This window comes from Schistocerca americana, chromosome 2 (assembly GCF_021461395.2).
Source record: "Schistocerca americana isolate TAMUIC-IGC-003095 chromosome 2, iqSchAmer2.1, whole genome shotgun sequence".
NCBI lineage: Eukaryota > Metazoa > Arthropoda > Insecta > Orthoptera > Acrididae > Schistocerca > Schistocerca americana.
In genome coordinates, this window is record NC_060120.1 from 808,266,876 (window position 1) to 808,291,316 (window position 24,441).

The 24,441-nt window shown below is 41.8% G+C and overlaps 1 protein-coding gene across 1 annotated transcript in view; it reads left to right on the plus strand.

The window, feature by feature from the left end:
* Positions 1–616: 616 nt before the first annotated feature.
* The window catches only part of LOC124594452 (protein gooseberry-like), a 249,088-nt gene continuing 225,263 nt past the window's right edge, over positions 617–24,441 (plus strand). The window contains exon 1 of the mRNA XM_047132828.1: positions 617–801. Coding sequence (XP_046988784.1) covers positions 747–801 — 55 coding nt within the window. The 5' untranslated portion in view covers positions 617–746. The remainder of the gene's footprint in view (positions 802–24,441) is intronic.

Sequence of the window (24,441 nt, forward strand, 5' to 3'; positions counted from 1 at the left end):
GGGATGAATACAGGAAGGAGGTTTAAATGGGTGAAACTTGCAGCAGTTATTCGGAGCTGAAGAGGCTTGCGCAAGATGCACTAGCATGGCGAGCTGCGTCCATTTAGTCTTCGGACTGAAGATTACAACAACATACACATGAGCACATGACATACGCACTTGTTGATCGCTGTGCGAGGTCGAAGCCCAGCAAATTTATTCTACATTTCAGTGTCTACAAAACACTAAAAAACTAATAACCATTTCATATATGCCACAGAGGCTACAGCTGGGAAAAAGGCGTTCTTTTTGTCTCCCGTGGTGTCCCTGGAACGTTTTCATGTAGGCAGCAAGCAGCTGGAAGCACGGCCTCCCGCGATACAGTTGCTCAAGCAGGCGCCTCCCCTCCACTGACGGGAGGGCGTCTGGGCAATGAACGTAATCAGCTGTGCGAAACGGCGGCGAGCACCCTCGGAGCATGCGTGGGCGTCGCCCCGCCTCCTGACCAATGGGAGAGAGGGGCGGGGCTTCGGAGGGCGCGTGCGTGGGCGAGGGGCGTGGCCGCGGCCTGGCGCAGGCTCCCCGGCTTGCGGACGCGGGCTGGGGGCTCAGTTGGGCCTCTGCGCGAGGTAAGGCAGGTGAGGGAGTTCTCCACGACCGCGGCGCACAGGCGACGGACGACCGACCACCGACCACGACCGGGACGTAGCAAGGGCGGCGACCTCGACACCTCAGCTGCTGGCACGCACTACTCACAGCACGACCACATGGCGGTTTCCACCCTCAACATGGCACCCTACTTTACGGGATACCCTTTTCAAGGTAAGTTGTCTCAACGTATTTTGGAATCTTTAGTGATGATTTTGGGAAGTTCTATTGTCGTGTCCATCTTTGGAGTGCTCAATTCGCTCGACCCGTAACCTTCCAACAAGTTCCTATGTTGTGAGATTTTATCTAACCTGATTATACACCGAATAACAGCTCCGTGATGTTACGACGTTCTACAGTTTAGCTGCTACTCAGCATCCGGTGCTGCATAATGACGAATAAGAAAGTGACCGAAATGTCGCATCAGGACTGCGACGCTATTACTCAGCTGATTACCCGGGAAGCTTTCGACTGACTTTTTTTTTCCTACAAATAAACAGAATTTGCCAGTTACAAATTCCATAAATGCATTTATCACGTTCTGTAGCTCGCTCAAGCCCATATCGGTGTATCACAATTTCCGTGGACTATTTTGGAACATGCTTAAAACAGCTTCTTCTCCCGGCAGGGCTTACCAATGAAATTCTTTTAGTGCTCGCTTCATTCCTGTTGTAAATTTCGGTATTTGTTTTCCATGTATCTCCTTACTTTACGCTCCCTTGAATATTACCCCTACTGAACCTGAGTCTAATAGACCCATAATATCCTTAACCCTTTGGAAAGCTCGTTTTACTTTGTAAATGAACGCGTGGTGCTTCAGCCGCTGATTCGTACAGGACCATTTGTATTCTGTGTCGTGTACGATCCAGCCTGTCTGTTAGATATCACAATTGTTTTGAAACCGTGTTTATTTTTCTAGTGTCATGAATACAACCACTCCCATTTATTGTTAATGCCGACATAAAACGTATTTCAGCAGAACCACCACGAATGACGTGTAACCTTGTCAATAGTTTCCTCACTGTAATTCAGACGTTACTTTCAGGAACGTTGTTGACTCGTTTCAGTCTTATATTTTAACGTATTTCAATCTTTCGCTTTCGTTAAGTAATACGTTTCCGTTTAGAGTGGAGATATTTTCTGCAGTATAGCAAAATGTACAAGCTTCTGTGCTTCATGTCCGCTTTATGAATGTTGCCTGTTGTTTTAACCTAGTGTCATGCACCCGAGCGATTCGAAATATTCAGCATTATTTTTCCTTGACGGAAACTCTGAAAATATAACAAGTAGTACTATTTCCAAAAGGGAATTGAGTACCAGTGTCACAAAATGGAAATCGCAAAATATCAAAACAAAATCAGCTTACTAATTTCAGCGAACTCTCTACTTCCATATCGTGTCCTAAACAACAGGATGTTAATTGTTATTTTTCTGAATCCCAGAATAACCGTGTATAAATGTCACGTACATAGAGCCATAAAAATGTTTTGTTGTTAGAGTTCCTTTATTGTGAATTCGACGTGGAAGTTTGTGTGAGAAACGCAGAGAAAAATTGCCTGTCAGGAGGAACAGAAATTCAATCTCCTTACCGTTCCCATTTCCATAGAGATAGCGTATTTTGCCTAATACTGCTGTTCGAATAAATCGTATCATAAATCCAGAGCTTTCTGTATGCCGTAATGCGGGATGAAACATACAGCTAGAAGCAACTGCGTTGGAAAAGTAAAAATATGTCTGTCTGCTCTCAAAGTTGTGCGCATTCATTCTCATACCTTTGCACTGATAGTATTAATTAGATGAACGTTTTTGACCTTCGGTATTTCAGATTGAATTTGACCTATTTCAAGTTTATTTTCAAATGAGTTTTCGTATTGTAGGCCAGTTAATCCTCTTATCCTTCGGACAGTGTGTTTACACCAGCCTGAAGACGAATTCACGGTGTTAACTAAATTTCTTTGTAAGTAGCTGCCCCAAAAATGGTTCCAAAATACAATATACATTACCGTATTTTACCCTAGCAGTAACACAATCATTAATTAAGGAAAACAAGTGACTATAACGAAGTTTATTGTGCAGTAAGTCGATCTTTTTAAATAAGCTGACAACTGTAATTCAAGTCTAAAAATGTGGTCTATTGTATCGTTGGATAACGCAATGTTACTTTGCCGGATATATTTAAGCTCGTCGTGATATTTAGCATCTTTAAGTCACATGTGTTTTTACATTAGTTATTTAGAATTTTGTTGCGTGAAACCTTGTTATTTAGAGTATAATCTTAAATTCAAACGAAGGGAAAAAATTTGCTACTGTTTCAGCTATTTAGTTTTTAAACTTTAGCTCATCACACACATTCATAGTATTCTACCTTTTCATGCATTTATTAAATAGCTAAAATACACGACTCATCCGGATGTGTAAATAAATGTATTTCCGTGAAATGTAGCGTTCATTGGCTATCAAGGCAGCCATTGTCACTGTTATTGTACTGCGCAGCATTACATGAGACTCACTATCTCGGCAGCTTATCGTTTGTCGATGTCTCGTGAGTTGAACGTAAATTTGTTCGTAATCAAATATAAGACGAGAAAATCCAATGATACGAACTGAAATTCGCAGGCCGATAAATTGTAATCTTTTATTTTAATGAAATATGGTCCATCCGCGAATGACATCGACTTCCGATGTAGGTTCTTAATTTTTAAGAAATTTAAAACGAAAAAAGAAAATAATACATCTGCCGTAGCTGAGAAGCCATAAGGGAGCTGGCCTTAAGGATCAAGTATTATGTGTTGCGTAAAGGTTTTAATTTTTGGGGAGAAGGGGATATTTCTTATAATGTGTACCATTATTATGTTTCATCTTACTTACTTAGTGCATTGTGACAGATATTTCTTTTTCCATTGAGTCAGCCACACATGTCACATTCGCCTTACAACTGGAGAAGTGAAGTGCTTAATAACCAGGAGTTGCGTTTGAAAAGTCTAATCTTTCAGATAGCATTCTTTGTGGAGGCGTCTCCCTAAAGGCTGTCATGGAAATTGTAGGCCTTTCTTAAAGATGAATGTTAAGGTACTCTAAGCATCGCTAATGCTAATTCACATTGACTGCAAAAAAGTCTCACCGTAAAGTGCAGGTTCTTCTTTTAGTATGTCGACTGTCAAGTGAACTCTCGAATGTACTTGAAATGATATCGTGGCCCTGTTTAAAACATGATGAACGTGCATCATTTCTTTTTTACTGTCCAGATTTTTGTAATGCGGAGGAGCACCATACATGATAGAAAAATTCTTGAAGATATAAGTTACTATAGGAATATGATCTATGCTTTATGCAGATCTGACTTCGAACAAGGAGACTTGTAGATCATCGTCGTGACATAGAGGTACAAAATAAGTGCAGTTTATTTCCGGGCTATTTTGATATAAGTAAGCTGAAAACGTTAATGAGATAGTATTTAATAATGTCAGCTGCAAAATTATTGCTCAGACAAAAAGAAAGATTTCATTTTTTATTTCACGAAAAATAGGAAAAACTAATGAAAATGAAGAAAACTCGTGTAGCTCTATTAGTCTATTTTTTACGCCACATTCGTTTCATTTTGTTCATCAGGTCGTCATATATATATATATATATGTCTTTTCCTTGACGTGTTCCAAAATTAAGTACTTCTCGTTTCCACACAGTCTTTATGGCTATTTTGTTAAATGGAAATTTTCGTGTCGTTTGACAATGTTTAGCATCAAGTAAATAACACACAACAGACCGAGACAGCTGGTGTGAAAGAACGACACATGAATGGAAAACGCGAGGGAACGTGAAACACAGCTAATGATCTGTCAAAACTTAGTGAATTTCTTCCGGAATAAATTAATACAAACGAACAGATCCAACCTGCAGATTCTCTCTCCCCAGCTTCATCATTACTATACGCTGCCGCAAAAACAGTGACATATTTTAAACATTTCATTTGACTGTGCAGATATACAAGTAGACATTATCAGTGTGCATTGTATAAATGGTTGCTTCGTACCATTTTATTACGCATGTCTCTTTTTAGTAAATTTACGTCTTTTAGGTGTGAACCATTGTTGGCGCTGCAATTTTCGGCACGAAAACGCATACTTGCGATAACCTTGCTAAAAGTGTCAAAAAAATTTCCGTGTGATTATTGTTCTTCTAGTTCTCAATAGATTTTGGCTTGTCGGCATACACTTTAGATTTCAGAAATCCCCACAGAAAAAAGTCACAAAGCGAATCATGTGTGGCCAGATGACGTCACCAAAGCCGAAAACAAGACATTCTGGAGACATTCTGCCTAAGGCTGCCATGAATGTTCTAGCTGTGTGATGTAACGCCCTGTCGGAACCACAACGACTTAACAATTATGAACATCCTTACGTCACATTTCCTACATGGCGAACTGTGGCAACATAATAACATATCACTCTGACGTTACTGTGGCAGTGCTACTTCCATCGTTGTTTAAAAAATACGGACGCTTCGTAGCACAAAAGTTACTTTATGATATGGCTTATATCATAAAATAACTTTTGTGCTATGAAGCGGTGTTCAGCGCAATTGATGAAGATTGGTCGGCGCCCAGTACCTCGTCAGCTGTCAAGCAAAAATCGCGTTGAGTGTTGGTCATCTTCACTACCTGTGTGCAAAACATGTGACGTGCTTGCTGATCTCTGGGCTACAGTTGTTGCACCACTCGGAGCTTGTGATGCAAAGGAATATCACATGCAACATCCACCGTAGACTTCTTTCCGAGATGTTAAGGATTTGCGAATGCCGACGAATTGATCGCGCTGCACTTTTCATTACGACTAACATCGGAATGTTGCCGAAACAAAAGCTGCGTTCTGCGACACTGCTATACATTTGAAAAACTTTTCAACTGCGATCGTACTGTGTACGTTTGAGTAACGGTTCACTATGACGTAGTGTTTTGAACCGCGCTGTGCCTTGATACCAACTCATCAACTAGTTAGGAAGCCGCAGTCAACAATGGCGCGCAATTTAAAACAGGTCATTGTTTCTGCCGCACCCTGTGTATGCAGCTGGCGCTGTGAGAAAATAGTTATGGTCTCCCAACAATAATAAAACTATGCTATGAAACTGCTGCCGGTCACCAAACTGATGAAATATTTAGAACTTTTATTGATATAACATGTTTAGGGCTGTGAGTTTATCACCAGATGGCTCTCCGTACATTTATGGGAGGTAATTTAGCAATAGGTAGCTGTTTCACAATACTCATTTCACCATATAGGAATGTCTATCCTCAACATGTCATCCGTTGACAAAATATGTAGCGTGAAGAATAGTCTTTTTTCAACGTTTGATTACGTTATTGTTGACATTAAAATAAAGGTTGGTTATAGGAATTTATATGATAAATAGTGAGAGTGTCACCACTGACAAGCCTTTGTTATACGGTGGACCGCGTAACGCGTTTCGCAGTTGCATGCTATCCTACAAGATATTGTGTCCAGTCAATAACTGCTTTACCTAAACATCCAAAGCAAACCAATACACAATAATGAAAAGTCGTTGTCACGTTAGTCAGGTGAAGTGTTCTTCATACGTTACGATGTGTAGCTGCCCTGTCAAGATATTCTTCATAACTATTTATAAACAAATATTTACGTTGCATATCGCACCAGCTGTCACTATAGCTCGTAGAAAATATTTAACTTTTCCTTAAGACACCGCAAGCAAGCGAAGAAAATCGGTGAAGAGCATCTGTGCACAGCGTCTGTAAACGAAACGAAATAGAAAGGATGTGTTGCTCTGAGCCTATTTTATTTTCTCCGAATGCTTTCTAACACTCAATATCAGATAACTCCCTTCGAGTCCTAAAATAAAGAGTCAGAAGATACTCTTGATTCTCTGCTCGCATGACAGTCAGTAACTAAAAGCGTATATTAACTTATCCATTTTAACGTAGGAATAACGTTAGCTAGCTGTTTTTACGGTGATGTCGTGTGGTATTCAGCGCCACGGTGGACAAGCGCAACTCACCTTTATGTATTTTCTACCGCTGCTGTAGGGTCATCTCGGAAGCAATAAATGAAACATGGCCGTGTTTCTTGCAGGTGCTTTGTAACAGTACTTTGCTGCATACACCCGGGTTTTAAGCTCCATTTTGCTGTGTGTTACAGCCGCTACTGCACAGTTTACACACGGAACGGGGAACGTTAGTGTTGATCACAAAAGAATATTTTACGGGTCTGTTTGAGGTAGCCAACACCTTGAAAGTATTTATTACGATATTTCTGTATTTTAACAACGGTTTTCTAAGAAAATGCGAAACAATCAAGAGTGATTTGAGTAACAGAGATTGGATTAGTTGAGAAAAGGCATTGTCAGTTACATTTGACTTCTTTGTTTTCCTAAGGAAATGATGTCGGATTTACTCCGCTCAGCAGCATTGTCATCAGTGTTCTTTCTCCATATCACCCTAATATTACTCGATATCAACATATACTTCTCGTGTTTTGAACAATGTTCTCACTAGCGAAGTTGCTGCGACGATTCCCGAACAACACACACTTGCAGTTTTCTTAATATGTCAGCTTTGTAGACACAAATACATGGTTCGTCACTGATAAAAATAAATTGATCAGGTAGACTTCAAACATTCCGTTCACTGTTCCCACAATGGTTGGTTAATTAGCTCTTTCATAGTTGAAGAAAAATATACTGATTTGGACTTGAGGTGCTACTTAATGGAACGAGAATGAGCTGAACAAAAAAGCTAAAACTGTTTGTTACGTGTGAATATTCAAATATCTGTAATGAACTATTGTCCTTACATATTTCCTAATATTCTGCGTTTGTAATTACTACTGTGTGCGCTATTCGCCTATGTCAACGTCAGAATATTTTTAAGTTATTTTAATGTCAGAAAATGAAAACACTTTATGCACGATTTTCATTCTGAGTAGTAAATTCCATTTTTAAAAGTGAGGTGCGTCATAAGGCTGACAAACCGCACTCGAAGGCTATTTTGTCAAAATATTGGGAGACCGCGTTACTCATTTTGTAAAAACGAGAGACTAAGTCTTACAACCTTTCTGCAAACAAAAATCAATAGACGATTATTTGTTAGAATATTTAGTTTGGTTTCCGTCGATGGTAGAGTGAAGCCTCAGGATATGTAGCTCTTAACTGTATTATTTTATGTTCGTTACAGGAAGTGAATATAGCGAAATATATAAACGAAATACCAATGTAATTAATATGTTTTTATTTCCCTCAATTGATCCTTGTAGGTATTCTTGTGATTGAAGAAAGGGGGGAGGGGGTCTAAAGAAGAAACAAATAAATGCTCACTAATGTTGAATGACGACAAACATACTCGTATAACTATGTTTTGCTAGAAGGCAGATAACGTTAAACATCTTTTATGCAGGCTAGGCCTTAGCGTTCGAACATCCAGGATGAAGGTTCCTTCGTTGTGTCAGTAGAAAACATGAGACTAAGTACCGACACCGTGCGTAGTTTCCTGGGCGATAACTCGAAGCAGACAAGAAAATCAGCAGCATATCTGTCTACTCACATCTTAATATGTTGTGGAATAATTTCATTCATATGAGACCAACAGCTGTGTGTTTTGAGTATATTTCTTAATCAGTGCTCAATGACAACCGCAGCAGTGTTTCCTACCACCCGGTAAAATATTGTGCCTGAATGAAACCAGCTAGCAAATTTACAACATACGAAACATTTTGATGTGTGATCACAGCAGATTTGGCTCAGACGTCAGCAAGGCTACATTATTTCACACAGTAAAATGACGTAGTGTTAATATTAGCCGACGAGTATTGTAAGGCAATACGAATAACTTTGTTTTGCGTTTTGTTGGTAGGAGATTTTTATTTGGGAGTGGAACATCATTTGAATCGGTCATTTGCTAATATAAGGTCTCAAAATTACACTCGCACTGCCCATACATTTATTGCGTTACAATCTGCTGGTTACGGTCCCAGGGATTAGTGAAATCACAACTGGTGACCTAGGTCAGGCAATATCAATGCCACAACAGGTATGTGTGTGTGTGTGTGTGTGTGTGTGTGTGTGTGTGTGCCCACTGGAGAGAATGGAAGCGAACATAGAGATTGCGGAATTAGTCACAAAACGCCATTGTTCACTCCCGTTGTGAACAGTCCGCCTCCATAGGTGAGGGTCAGCACAGCAGGATGCCATGCAAGGGGCTCGGGTTCATTCCCTGCCGGGTCGGAGATTTTCACTGTTCGGGGACTGCGTGTTGCGTTATCTCCATCATGATTTCATCATTGTCGACACAAAAGTCGCCGAAGTAGCATCAGCTAAAAAGATTTGCACCTAGCGACTGTAGCCATACGCACATTTCACTTATCTGTGAACAACTTTTACCCTAGCGCAAACGGAAGTTCAAAAATGGTTCAAATGGCTCTGAGCACTATGGGACTTAACTTCTGAGGTCATCAGTCCCCTAGAACTTAGAACTACTTAAACCTAACTAACCTAAGGACATTACACACATCCATGCCCGAGGCAGGATTCGAACCTGCGACCGTCGCGGTCACGCGGTTCCAAACTGAAGCGCTTAGAACCGCACGGCCACACCGGCCGGCGCAAACGGAAGGGAGCACGAGATAACGAACAGCCTAAAACGCTGCATCATTATTTTTTGGCGCTAATAATCGGCACACGGGATACAGCACTATGAAGCTAGTGACACGATGAAAAAGCTGTGATATTAAAGGAGGATTATTTTGCTTTGCGAGCGCACTATTTTTAACGAAGTAAGCAAAATGGATTGGGAAGGGAAGGATTTATCTATCTCAGTTTGTACGTAAACGTGATATTCATGGAGGAACTGCACTTAACACTGATTTGCAGCTTCACCTTTCCTTAGTACTAGCCCAAAACTTTGCACATATCCTTGGTGAGGATTTTCGGTCGTTTTCACAGCTGAGGATGAAATTTAAATGCGGAACATTTCTGCCGAAGACCAACACAACCTGCAGAGAGGCTAACACTAACGCTCTGGTTATTATTAACAAGAAACATTTATGTTAGTGATTGTTTCGCATTTCAGTGGCTGCTATATATCAAATAGTTTGCGATGTCTGCAGTGACATGTTCCAAGAATTTCAAGGATGTTGTTAAAGTTGATGTAAGGAAGATAATGTCAATAAAATATGATTAATGAAATATACATATGACCTCTCACATAGGCTACTTGGTAAAATCTGGTATGTAGCTTGTTAGAGGGCAGACAGCGTGATCCCGAGTGAACCATTTTCATTTACCATTAAAAATCTCTTAACATAGCAGTGATGCATCAACCATGTCACTACAGATATCATGGAAATAGGCAACGAGAATGAGCAGGTACTTCGTATATTTTTAATTTTAACAAGTGTAATAGATACGTATTCACGCTTTTTTACTTTCAAGGGAATGTATTGTGCTTTACTTTTTGAATAAGAAGAATTACGAAGCTTGTGCTTATTCACTCCGTTCCCGCGTGATGCAAGCATCTACTGAATATATCATCTTTCTGACTTCCCTAGAAGGGCCTTTGAGTACTTCGGTACTTTTCTACCAATCTTATTTCTTTTTCTTCGGCGTTTGTGCTGTGTTTCTACTGGACCCCAGAAGTGTATATAATATTTACTTCCTTCTACTAGCATCATTCCATTCCCTTCAAACACTCGGTTGCTCACGCACTTCATGTCAACAACAACAAGAGCAGACAAAGTAGGAGAGCAAAGCTCTCTGTACTGCTGATGCCGAAGCGGGGAGGATGCGAACTTCCTTTTTGCTGGTCTGTTAAAGACATACAACCAGCGGAACACAAAGGAATGTGAACCGAACACCGTTTGCTCGCGCGCGTGATCAGAGAGGATTCTCTTTCGTTGTTTTACGTTCGCTCCAGTATAAACTGGGTTCAGAGGTAGCACTTCTGATGACAGAAAACAGTGCGGACGACGTGTTCCCCATATAAAAGTGGGTCCACTTTACAGGTAGTCTTCCGTTAGTAACAGTTGCAGATGTACCGTTTATTGAAGTTCCAGAGTGGAATAAAATATTTACAGATTCTGTCATTGTTTTCATTTACGTGTAGCAAAGCACATAAGCCGATATAAATCGCTATACTAATAACTTTATTTGTGCGCTCAGAGCTTGGTCGCTGCAACTTTTGTTTACATACAATAAATTATTTGTAACAATGAGATGGGTGTTGTTTGATACACACTGTGCTTCATATTGTTGATCTGAAGCACTTGCAGTAAGGTAACAGTGTCGGAACTGCTCGCATTGACCGCAATATAATACACTTCTACTTCGTGTGAAACGCTTTACACTGCAGTCGTTTCTACAGTTTCATTCATGTTTATTTGTTTTATATTTCTTTCATTCTTTTTCTTTGTTTCTCCCTTCTAAAAATGGTTCATTTAGCATCAGTTTTTTCCAATTAGTTCTTTTTCTGGATATCTTTAACTTTATAACTTGTCATTCAGTGAGAAAAAAATTTGCTTCCTCAAGGCCTCCTTCGCTTAAGCCATCGGTATCGCAGTGCATAGGATATTGAATAAAAATATAAAACATATACGATATTACGATTGACAATATTTACAAGTTCTTGGGTTTTGCATCCAAGGAGCCATTTTCTTTTTACGCAGTATTTCGACAACTTAGTTGTCTTGTTGGGTGTCGAGGGCCTGAAGGATAACACGATTGACAATGATTTAGAATAAATTGCCTAGACTTAATTTATATATCAGACAATCCAATGGAAAATTTGAATTACTCTGTAATCTTCTTTCCTTTTACTTGATCTGGAAATATTCCTTCCACCATTAAATTCGCATCAAATCATTTAATCTAAAGTTGTTTAATTACGTGTGTCTGTTTAAACTATCATCTTATTAACTTATTCGCCATAGTTGAATATGCTTTGCATAAGATGGATTTCTCAGGTAATTATTTCAGCTTTTTCTTCCCTTTTTTTGACATATACAATAAATGTCCGCAGAGTAACTAAATGATTTTAGACAGTTACCATTTAGGTAAGAGTGTGGTGTCTTGCACCTTTCCTAAACTTTAATTTACTCTGCAGAAAGGCACTGGACGACATAATTTTCATTTACAGTGCCAGCGTTTGAAAGCGTGGGAGTATCCATCCTTCAATACATTCAGTGCTGACAACATTTCAAGAAGTAATGGACAAACTCATGCCATTCTTCATATCAGACATTCTCCACGAAATCCTCTGCATTACTGACGAGAAACGTTCATTCGTCACCTCTTACAACTGGCAACGGAAGAAAACTACGTTACTGATACCAACAGAATTTCTTCTGAATTCCTGGCTTCACTCTGAAGTTACGCGTTCGTTCAGAAAATGTTATGACAGGCCCAGCAACAACGTCCTCAAGTAATTTAGCTCCATGAAGACAATTATTTTGCACTTGATGCAGCAGTTTATTTGAAGCTTCAGATAAAGAATGATAAGCAAAAGTCCACTTACTTCAGCTAATGTCGTTACAAGAATTCAAAGTAAGCCACACCATAATGCGCAAGCTCCTGCTTCCATTTGGGGGACATTTATTGTTTCTGAGTCGGTGAATTCCTCGGTTCAACAGTAATAAAGGCAAACGATATTAGAACTAATATTACAGCCCGACATCTAAAGTGCATTCAAAGTCTTATGCGAGAGCGCGCTGAAAGTAATGCCTCCGAATTTTTTATGTGAAAACTCTTATAGCTTTTTAAATAAAACAAACGTTATTAACATTCTACATCTTTATTCTTCGTGTCAACGTTTTTTTTTTCTCAAGATAGACACCCCCGCGGTGAACATTTCTCTCGACGAGGACCAGTTTCTTGTGCCGTCACTAAGGAGTGTTCTATTTTGTTGACTGAGCCACCAGCCTCACCTCTGCTTCCACCGCTTCGTCGTTATTAATGGGAAGTCCTCAAAGGTATTCAAGTTTTGGAAATAGATGAAAATCTGATGTCAAGCAAGAGGGTATTTGGCCCGAAATGACGCGCCAGGCCTCAGCGCCACACAAACCCGGCACTCCACCCCACTCCAACCCTGTCCTTCGTACGCCCCCGGTAGCAGAGTGGTCAGCGCGACAGAATGTCAATCCTATGGGCCCGGATTCGATTCCCGGCTGGTTCGGAGATTTTCTCCTCTCAGGAACTGGGTGTTCTGTTGTCCTAATCATCGTCATCTCATCCCAATCGACGCGCAACTCGCCAAAGTGGCGTCAAATCGAAAAACTTACAACCGGCGAGTGGTCTACGCCGGCCACTGTGACCGAGCGGTTCTAGGCGCTTCAGTCCGGAACCTCGCTGCTGCTACGGTCGCAGGTTCGAATCCTGCGTCGGGTATGGATGTGTGTGATGTCAAGACCCATAGTGATTGCAGCCATTTGAACCATTTTTTAACGGTCTACCCGACGGGAGGCCTTAGTCACACGACGACCCTGTCCTTCGTGTTTCTTGCAGTCATACTCTGATAAATACGAGAAGAAAAAGATATGTTTGCTCCTAGAAGCGTACACATTGAGGTTAGCACCACCATTTCCTTCATTGCAGCCATGAACAACCGCAGCGCGGGGTAGCCGAGTGGCCTAGGGCACATCGCCACGGTTCGCGCGGCTCCCCCCGTCGGAGGCTGGATTAAGTAGCGTGTAAGCCTAGTGACCGATATCCTCAGCAGTTGGGTCCCATAGGAACTTACCACAAAATTCATTTCATGAACAACCCAACGTCTCACATTACTGATGATACAATCATCACCGTACACAGCATTTATACTTGTATGGATTTCAATTCGAGGCACGTTTTCTGCGGTTAGAAACTCTATTAAAGCGTGCTGTTTCCAACTTGTCACATATTTACATTACACACCGTTGTGTTATACGCTAGAGTTTGGAGACCTCCAGAGGCAGAGGGTTGGAGCTTGCAACAGCGAAGCGGGAAAGTCGACTGAGTAATAGCCATGACATGTCATACATCAACCGATATTGAAAACAGAAAAAAATCAGAAGCATTAATTTTCACCACATCTTCCTATGTTCCGTGTCATGTGAGGATGCACACATACTCCCCGAACTCTTACGGGACTTGGTGAGAATGTCTTCCACGAGTAATGAGTGTGTTGGGGTGGGACACTACGAATGTAGTGTGTGGACATACAAGATGAGAATGTGGGTCTCGCGGGAGGCTTGCGCGAGATAGTCCCTGCAATCGCACTATCCTCTGTGCCCTCGATGGCTCAGATGGATGCCGGCACGAAAGCTCAGCGTGTTCGGTCAGACGGTTAGCTGCCCTCTGTAATGAAAAACTGAGTCAACGGCTCAACACTGAACTTGAACAGGTGTCATAGGACATCCGCACCGAACAAATGCAACGAACAAAATGAGAACAATAAAAAAAGATGGATAGAGTGTCTGCCATGCAAGCAGGAGACCCCGTGTTCGAGTCCCGGTCGGGGCACACATTTTCACCTGTCCCCGTTGATATATATCAATGCCCGTCAGCAGCTGAAGGTATTAACTTAATTCTAATTTCGTTCTAGTAACATATGTTCATCATCTGTTTTGTTAGATGATACCAAATTTCACCTGTCCAATCCATTTTTAATATCCAGCTATCGACCACATTTCGCAGACTTCTGGTTATTCTACTTCAGTTTCCAAACTATTAACTTTTTTTTTTAGTACATCGCTGTGTTCCTAGACGCGGTTACAGTTTCAGAAACAACTTTCTTAGGTTCACTCCAGTACGTGTCTTTCAATGAGGTATGCTTTCGTCAATCAGTCACTACATCGCTACATTCCACGTACCCCAGTGGGTGGTAGTGAAAATGTTCATAGAAAACACAACATGCCTATTATTGCTCCACTGTGGTATTCAGTCACAATACGCTATTTTTTTAATAATTAATCCCTTTGTCGAAATTGGCATGTCATTGGAAATCTCACTAATGAAAGAGCGCTGTTACGTTCCAAACGCAACATTTTGTTTCTTACAAGGGAAAGAGCATACCTTTTGTTTCTATCGTCTCTATATTTGGTATCACTCATACACATAAATAATGATGTGAATGATGAGAACGTCTGTTAAAAGGAAATTGACGGTATTGTGAGTTCTTATGAGTACCGCTGCCATCACGATGAACGTTCAGTGGTTTTTACGACGGGTAAGTAATGAGCAATAGGAATGTCGTCGCGAAAGATGTACTGCCATTATGTTAGACTTGAGAACAAATAACAGACAGATTCCCACCACTGCGCTTTTGAGCGGTAAATTAGTTGCGTTTTCTTATTCTATGTCTAATTACGTAGCTGCGTTTCTCCTTCGATTGTCATCAAGAGCCATCAATGATTAATAATCGTTACCATCAGAAGGAATTCAGCGACTCTCCGCAGACAACAAGAAATCGACGATCGAGTTTGAGCCCTACCTAAATAGGGATGGAACTGTGGTTTACATAAATTACGTCCACATGTGGCCTCTGTCTTGAATTATTTTTGAGTGTGACTTACAAATTTATTTTTCTCCTACGCTAAAAAACCCTTGTGCCACACCGCTTTCGGAATTAGAGTGAACCAGTATGAGAGAGAGAGAGATCATTTTCCTTCATTGATGAAACGGAATAGGAGCCTGTTGGTGTATCTTCATGTCTGTGTTAGCTGTCAGTGACATGGCGATTACGCCCAAAAGGTACTTTTTCCAAGATAAGTGACTGTTTGTTATTTTTAAGAACCATATTTACGGTAAAACGTTGTTCTTTCAGTAACGTTCAAAAATTACGGCTGACCATTGTAATATTGATATCCTTACTTAATTTAAGACAAAAAAGGAAAATTAAATCACAGAGTTCTTGAGGGGTGTTCGCTGAGACATACCGGTTACTGTTATAGAGCAAAGGAGTATGGCAGCGGTTTTCTTGCATTTTTCGTCTCATTACGTCTCGGAAGGTGGAAACATTTTATTACGTCTCGGAAGGTGAAAAATGAAACCTCAACGAAAGCACTCCGATTGTAAGTCTTTGAATTTGTTGTTACTTGCCCATAAAACAGAGCAGTAAGAGCAGAAAATCTTACGTGACATATATGACTCCCCATCTGTCTACGTTATGCATACAGATTCACAGCGTTCCAAACAGATCCGACCGGCAATTTAGGATTTGTCTAAAGTTTTATATTTATTTTAAGAAAATTTCAGTCAGTACTATGAAGCAAATTTCATTATTTTTTAACATTTTGGGAGGTAGTGGGCAATTTTTAGTATAGAAATATTACAATAATTGTTCGAATTAACGTTCCACATCTTTATTCTTAAAGTCTACATATATGCACCCCCCTGCCGTTAGAGGGCTCCCAGTTGTGGCGGGTGACATGGCGATGTGTGACGTAACTGTGTTGGTTCATGAAAAATAGCGAGCCGCAATCGAGATTCGAGTCGGAAGAGATCGGCCACACACGGAGGTCCCGCTCCGTCAGCTTGACCATGTCAGACTACACAGGAACGTTTCAACAGGTACCTTAATCAGATGTCTTGGGTTCACTGTCAAGCCATCATCTTCCGTACAGTCCTGAGCTGATCCCACCCCATTTTCATATGTTTCCAGAAAAGAACAGATTGGAGGACTTTACTTTGATGGTGCTCCGTTGTACTCTAAAATAGAAGCAGACAGACGGGGTACACAGATGCCGTCCTTAGGGGTGAATGAGAGACTGATGACCTTAGATATTTAGTCCCTTCAAATCCTTAATCAACAGTAGCAGCCGTAACGTTAATTTTTCTCTAAATCTATTCAGCACCCCTTAATTAGTTACCCTTCAGCAAATAGCAATACGCAATCGTGGTGTACTGGTTAGTGCTGCTGCTTCTAGATCACAAGGTCCCGTGTTCGATTCCCCATCGTGTCGGGGATTGTCTTTCCTTGGGGCCTGGATGTTTGAATTGTGCAAATCATTTCTTCTGATCTTCATCGACGCGTAAGTCGCCAAAGTGGCATCATACACCGAGATGACAAGTCATGGTATAGCGACATTAACATACCCAGATGGGATAGCGATATTCACATACACACATGACAGTAGCATAGCGTACACAAGGTATAAAATGGAAGTGCATTGGCGGAGCTGTCATTTGTACTCAGATGATTCATGTGAAAAGCTTTCCAATGCGATTATGGCCGCACGACGGGATCTAGAGACGCATGGGGCATTCAGTTTTGGAAATCGTTAGCCGCGCGGAGTGGCCGTGCCGTTTGAGGCGCCACGTCACGGACTGCGCGGCTCCTCCCGCCGCAGGTTCGAGTCCTCCCTCGGGCATGGGGGTGTGTGTAGTTCTTAGCATAAGCTAGTTTAAGTAGTGTGTAAGTCTAGGGACCGATGACCGCAGAAGTTTGGGCCCTTAGGAATTCACACGCATTTGAACATTTGAAATTGTTTTTTTTTTTTTTGGTCATCAGTCTACTGACTGGTTTGATGCGGCCCGCCACGAATTCCTTTCCTGTGCTAACCTCTTCATCTCAGAGTAGCACTTGCAACCTGCGTCCTCAATTATTTGCTTGACGTATTCCAATCTCTGTCTTCCTCTACAGTTTTTGCCCTCTACAGCTCCCTCTAGTACCATGGAAGTCATTCCCTCATGTCTTAGCAGATGTCCTATCATCCTGTTCCTTCTCCTTATCAATGTTTTCCACATATTCCTTTCCTCTCCAATTCTGCGTAGAACCTCCTCATTCCTTACCTTATCAGTCCACCTAATTTTCAACATTCATCTATAGCACCACATCTCAAATGCTTCGATTCTCTTCTGTTCCGGTTTTCCCACAGTCCATGTTTCACTACCATACAATGCTGTACTCCAGACGTACATCCTCAGAAATTTCTTTCTCAAATTAAGGTCGGTATTTGATATTAGTAGACTTCTCTTGGCCAGAAATGCCTTTTTTGCCATAGCGAGTCTGCTTTTGATGTCCTCCTTGCTCCGTCCGTCATTGGTTATTTTACTGCCTAGGTAGCAGAATTCCTTAACTTCATTGACTTCGTGACCATCAATACTGACCTGAAATTGTTAGGGAATTCAATATTCCGAGATCCGCAGCGACAAGAGTGTGCCGAGAATACCAAGTTTCAGGCATTACCTCTCACCACAGACAACGCAGTGGCCGACGACCTTCACTTAACAACCGACGACAGCGGCGTTTACGCAGAGTTGTCAGTGCTAGCAGACAAGCAACACTGTGCGAAATAATCGCGGAAATCTATGTGGGACGTACGAATAACGTACCTGTTAGGACAGTGCAGCGAAATTAGGCGTTAGTGGGCTATGCCAGAAGACGACCGACGCGAGTGCCTTTGCTAACAGCACGAAATCGCCTGCAGCGCCTCTCCTGGGCTCGTGACCATATCGTTCGGAGCCTAGAGATTGGAAAATCGTGGCTTAGTCAGATGAGTCAATATTTCAGTTGATAAGAGCTGACAGTGTAGGTTTCGAGTGTAGTGCAGACCCGATGAAACCTTGTACCCAAATTGTCAACAAGGCACTGTGCAAGCTGGTGGTAACTCCATAGCGGTGTGCGCCGTGCTTACACGGAATCAGCCGGGTCCTCTGGCCCAACTGAAACGATCGTTGACTGTAAATGGTTGTATTGAGCCACTTGGAGATCATTTGCGACCACTCACGAACTTCATGTTCCTTGACATCGATGGAATTTTTATGGATGACAGTGCGCCGTGTCAACGGCCACGATTGTTCGCGATCGGGTTGAAAAACATCTTGGACGTTTCAAGCGAATGAGCCATCCAGATCGCCCTACATGAGACCCATACCACATTTATAGGACGTATTCGACAGGTCAGTTCGTGCATAAAATCGTGCACCGACAACACTTTCGCAATTATGGGCAGCCTTAAAGGCAGCATGCCTCAGTATTTCCACAGGGGACTTCCAACGACTTGTCGAGTCCGTGCCTCGTCGAGCTGGTGCACTTTGAAGTAAATGAATAAACGTCGTGTGACTAGGGCCTCCCGTCTGGTAGACCGTTCGCCTGGTGCAATCCTTTCAATTTGACGCTACTTCGGCGACTTGCGCGTCGGTGGGGATGAAATGATGATGATTAGGACAACACAACACCCAGTCCCTGAGCGGAGAAAATCTCCGACCTAGCCGGGAATCGAACCCGGGCCCTTAGGATTGACATTCTGTCGCGCTGACCACTTTTTTTTTCATTTTGTTCGTTATTGATCGTTGTGTTTGGTCGTTGCGGACGTCGCAAGACATCCTGTTCAAGTTCGGTGGTTGATCCTTCCACTCAGTTTTTTTATTACAGAGGCCAACCGGCTCTCTGACCGAACACGCTGAGCTACCGTGCCGGCGCAATGGACTTTTTATGGATGACGGTTCGCCGTGTACCCGCCACGACTGTTCGCGATTGGGTTAACATTCCACTCAGCTGCCGGGGGCGGACTCGCTTTGAAGTGGAAAACGAGGTCCGACACGACTTTAGGAGGTGTTCCATGACACTGTCACCTGTGTGTGTAGCTGACGTGCAACAGGTGGCCGAACAGAGGCAGACGGGGTCTCCCGGCCAATAATATTTTGCGATCATTTCATTTTCTTCTAGTACCATACTTCAACACCGATTTTCTTTTTGTCTAAACTACTTATCGTCCATGTCTCAATTTCGCACAAGGCTACACTCCAGGCAAATACCTTCACAAAAGATTCCTAACACTTCAATTTATATCAGATGCTAATGAATCCCTCTATTTCACAGATACTTTTCTTGGTATAGCCACTTTGCCTTATATATTCTTATAAAATTCTACCATTTCTCCTCCTCCTTCCCCTGTTACCATTATTCTCGCTTCTGCATAGTGTACAAGAGTGATGCTTTTACGCCTCGTGAGTTTGAAATTTTCTTTTCTGTCACCAGCACACGTTGCTGTATGTTGGAGGAAAGGGAAGAACACCATGCACATCATAAACTTCATTTTTATATTTTTCAAACATCAGTTGCTTGCTTGATGCATATTTGCATAATATAGTAAGCGCCCTAATAGTTATTTACAAACCAAACCCGATATGTCCAATTAAACCCGCATTCTGAATCTGTCAAATCAGTAGCCGGTAGCACGGCCATACGGCTCTACCGAGGTTTGGTTTGACTCCATTGTTCGCACACCAACCCTCGGCTTAACGCCAGATCGTACGGCAGATAAGATCTCTGCGTGTCTGTAGAATATTCCTGGGAAACAAGTATCGGCATTTAACACACAACATGTTCATTGTTCTGTTGCTATGGAGACACAGACGCGATCTTCGCGCCGGATAAAGGTGTCTAAACACAGCACCAAATATAATCACTAGATACATTGGTTTCCAAAACTTAGGGTTGAAAGTAACTTCCATATGATGTGTCGCTGGCAAGTAACATACCTCAACGAAATTTGGGCGATACATAAAAAGTAAAGAAGATAACTAAAAGCAATACGGAGTGAGACGAACAGAAATGACACTTTTATTCAAATAAAATAATTACACTGAAATCGAGACGGTGCACGTGATGGTCCTCTGGACTTTACAAAAGCCAGGATGTGGCTTTTAATTATGTGGGTGATCATCACGGACGGCAATGCATGGTTGCAACGTGCTCGCATGCTGGCCACGGGGTTCGTAGGGTAGTCTTGTGGTAGAGCTTTCTATTCCTCAAAAAATGGTTCAAATGTCTCTAAGAACTATGGGACTTAACATCTGAGGTCATCAGTCCCTTAGACTCTGAACTACTTAAACCTAACTAACCTAAGGACATCACACACATCCATGCCCGAGGCAGGATTCGAACCTGCGACCGTAGCAGCCGTGTGGTTCCGGGCTGAAGTGCCTAGAACCGCTCGGTCATACCGGCCGGCTTCTGTTCCTCCTCCTGTGCGGTTGACAACTGCTGGATGGTCGCTGGTGCACACTGAAGTGCTGCAGTACGTCCCTCTAACGCACCTCACGCGTGCTCAGTGGGATTTAAGTACGGGCAACGGGCAGTCCAGTCCACTTGCCGAATATCCTCTCGTTCCAAGACCTCCTCCACTTGCGCTGTTCGATTATTTTGTGCATTGTCATCCGTAAAAATAAAGTCAGGGCCGGTGGCATAGCTGCAAAGCATACAGGGAAGGAGTATACTGTCACAATGACATTGACCAGTGAGTTTACCGTGTCCTAAGATTTGTAGGCAACATTATGTTTCCCCACACCATTACACCTGGTCCGGCAAAACGATAGCGTTCGACAATGTTCTTGGGAACATTATGTATTCTACATCTCACCATATGACGGTACGTCCAGTATTGTGGCCAGCATGGAACCACGTTGCAAAGAATGCTTTACCACCAAGCAAAAATATCATTTCTGTTCACCTCTGCGTATTTCTTGCATTACCGTCTGTACTATACTGCAGCAGTTGTTTCCGTGAATGGTCCAAGTCTGATCGAGCTATGTTACTTGGCAGTGACACATCTTTGGAAGTTACTTCCGTTCTTAAGCTTTGCACACCAGTGAAATAATGGCAAACCTGGCGTTGCACCTGCCTAATAGGAATGGATACCACATTAAAGATACATTTAGACCCCAGAGATAGTGAACCTTCTATTTTACAAGCTTTGATTCATTATCCTAGCCGGTCGGAGTGGCCGAGCGGTTCTAGGCGCTACAGTCTGGAACCGCGCGACCGCTACGGGCGCAGGCTAGAATCCTGCCTCAGGCATGGATGTGTGTGATGTCCTCAGGTTAGTTAGGTTTAAGTAGTTCTAGGTTCTAGGGGACAGATGACCTCAGAAGTTAAGTCCCGTAGTGCTCAGAGCCAGGCTAATTTTTCAGTCTTTTCGTTATTGTTAAGAGTTTCAGTACTTCATTTTCCATTCGCGACGACACCAGTCGGCACACCTAGATTTCTGATCTATTTTGTTGCGTTCAATAAACCGACAAACGTCAACTGACAGACTGTCCGGAGTTTGTTGGTTGATTTGGGGAGAAGGGACCAAACTGCGAGGTCATCGGTCCCATCGGATTAGGGAAAGATGGGGAATGAAGTCGACCGTGCCCTTTCAAAGGGAGCATCCCGGCATTTGCCTGAAGCGATTTGGCGAAATCACGGAAAACCTGAGTCAGGATGGACGGACGCGGGTTCGAACCGTCGTCGTCCCGAATGCGAGTCCACTGTGCTAACCATGAAGTTTGTTGAAATTTATAGAGATAATTGTTTAGTGAATGTTAAGACTGGTTAATGTAATCTGTAATGTACTCTCATTCCATTACAGTAAAGAAAGCAATGTTGAGAAATGTAACGTAAACAGGTTGTCTACGCTTTTCATATATTTGTAGCTGTCCCCGACATCCATACCCAAACATAAATTTATATGATATTTGTAGAATAGCACCTCTATCGAGATATACGCTATATAGAAAAAGTTGTTGAGTCTTGCATTACTTATTATGTAAAGAAAACGAAATTGGATAACATTTCTGGGAAATCTGCTGTTGTCATAACAGGCTGCTGCTATGCTCGATTTCCTTTGGCAGTACTTAGGAACAAAATTTTCGCCTAGAGTAGCTTCCACTTTAACGACGCAAAATCGTGCCCTGACCTTCGTCCCCTAACAAAGTACTTCCAGATTTTCGGTCTTCGACGAGTTGTGTTCGTCCTGACTTTCTTCTCGAAGCCAATGACAATAAACGAGTCTACAGTAATACGAAAGTGAGTGAGGAAACATTGGGAACCTCCTTGAGACACCACTCACATTATCTAATAACATTTGTTAAAGAGAGAAGAATTCTACAAGTACATTTTAAGCGCATTTTTTGTTGCTTATTTGTTCGCCCAACCGCGCATATGGTTGGATAGCGGTATAAGAACATTGCCCGCAAAAAGACAAGGTGCCGGGTTCGAGACCCTGGGCTGGCACACAGTTTTAATCTGCCAGGAAGTTTCAAAAGAGTGTAGACTCCCCTGCGCAGTGAAGGGCTCAATCAGAAATAAAAATAATCTGTCGACAACGCAGTATTTTGAGCACTAGTTTTTCGTCTTAACCTTATTGCAGTTTAAGCGTATTTTTTACAGTGCGTTTCGCTTTTATGTATAAAGCATTGTCAGTGGTCATTCTGGAAATATCGTACACATATATCAACACATTCTGGTGTTTATAAATACCGAAAGGTATTGACGTATTATGTAAACCATATTTCCATAATGACCTGACGATGCATCACTAATAGAAGTGAAACCTGTCTGGTGGTAAATAATCTTAAACTGCAGTTCGCTCAAGGCAGAAAAATCATTAATTATTGATATAGTTCGTCAGTAATTACTCCATTGTTGGCGGATGCCGGAATTGGCCTTTCAACAAAAACACGGAAGCTTCTTTGTGTTATTTTTATGGAATATGGTTATTTTCCATTTTTGAGGACCAGACGTAAAATACTTATAAACATTATGCTTTTGTGGTTTTATTTCAGCTCTTTTGGTGAAGCTAAATAGTTATTTATCAGGAATGCTCTAATTTCCTGTAATCAGTGTTTCTGTTTAGTATTGCAGAAAGCGAACTCTAACTCTAGAATACAAACCGACAGCAACCACTGTGGGAAAGGAGCTAAGCATTAATTCTCACGTAAACGTATGTTTATTAGCATCCTTAATGATCATTGTCCCCCGTCACTAATCTAAACAATGGTACATTATTATGGGGCACTTGTGAAATGAAAAGGAAGCATTATAAGTAAAGAGCCTCTCTCGTAAGACCTTCAAATGTAAGACAATACATTTGTAACTCTTGACGATGCATTATTTCACGAAACGCAAGATGCTTGACATACTTATCACCGGAGAAAGTAATTGGTAGCAAACGAACTTTCATTTTATGTTATTCGTTGTTTCAAGAATTTAATTAAAATTTATAATGAAGATGTATATAACAAAGAAGTACTTGTGATATCTTTCAGCCTAAATCAAATCAAATATCTTTAACAGGCAAACTAGAGCGAATTAGAGAAGTTTGAAAATTTTTGATTCTTATCAGATATGTGATTCATCGTTGATATGGTTTCATTAATAATGCAATGAAAAAGTACATCAGCTAAAAGTTACCCAAAATGAATCTTTAATCCTGATGTAAATGAAATCACGGCATTAGCACTATAATTCTGAATAATAGCTAGAATATCAGTGTCCTAGTCGCATCTCGTGGTCGTGCGGTAGCGTTCTCGCTTCCCACGCCCGGGTTCCCGGGCGGGGTCAGGGATTTTCTCTGCCTCGTGATGGCTGGGTGTTGTGTGCTGTCCTTAGGTTAGTTAGGTTTAAGTAGTTCTAAGTTCTAGGGGACTGATGACCATAGATGTTAAGTCCCATAGTGCTCAGAGCCATTTGAACCATTTGAACCATCAGTGTCCTACAGTGGAATGTCTCATGCTGTTATGTCTGCACAAGTACTAGACAGTGGTGTCCACACTCGCTTTTGTTCTGACAACTGCTACGTTGACTCAAAAACAAATTCTTACCCAAATCCAAATAGTAAGTGCTGTTTTGCTGAGCAAACTCTCCGATATTATGGCGGGTATAACCGTTACTACCAGGTGTCTAGTACAATCTTCATCAACGATTAAGAAAGAAACCGATAAATCAGTAAAATCATAAATCAGCTCGACAGTTAACGTCCGACGTGCACTAGCATCAGTACTGGGGCGACCTTTTACTGCACGCGAAGAAAATAACTAAGTACGAAGAGGTATAAAATT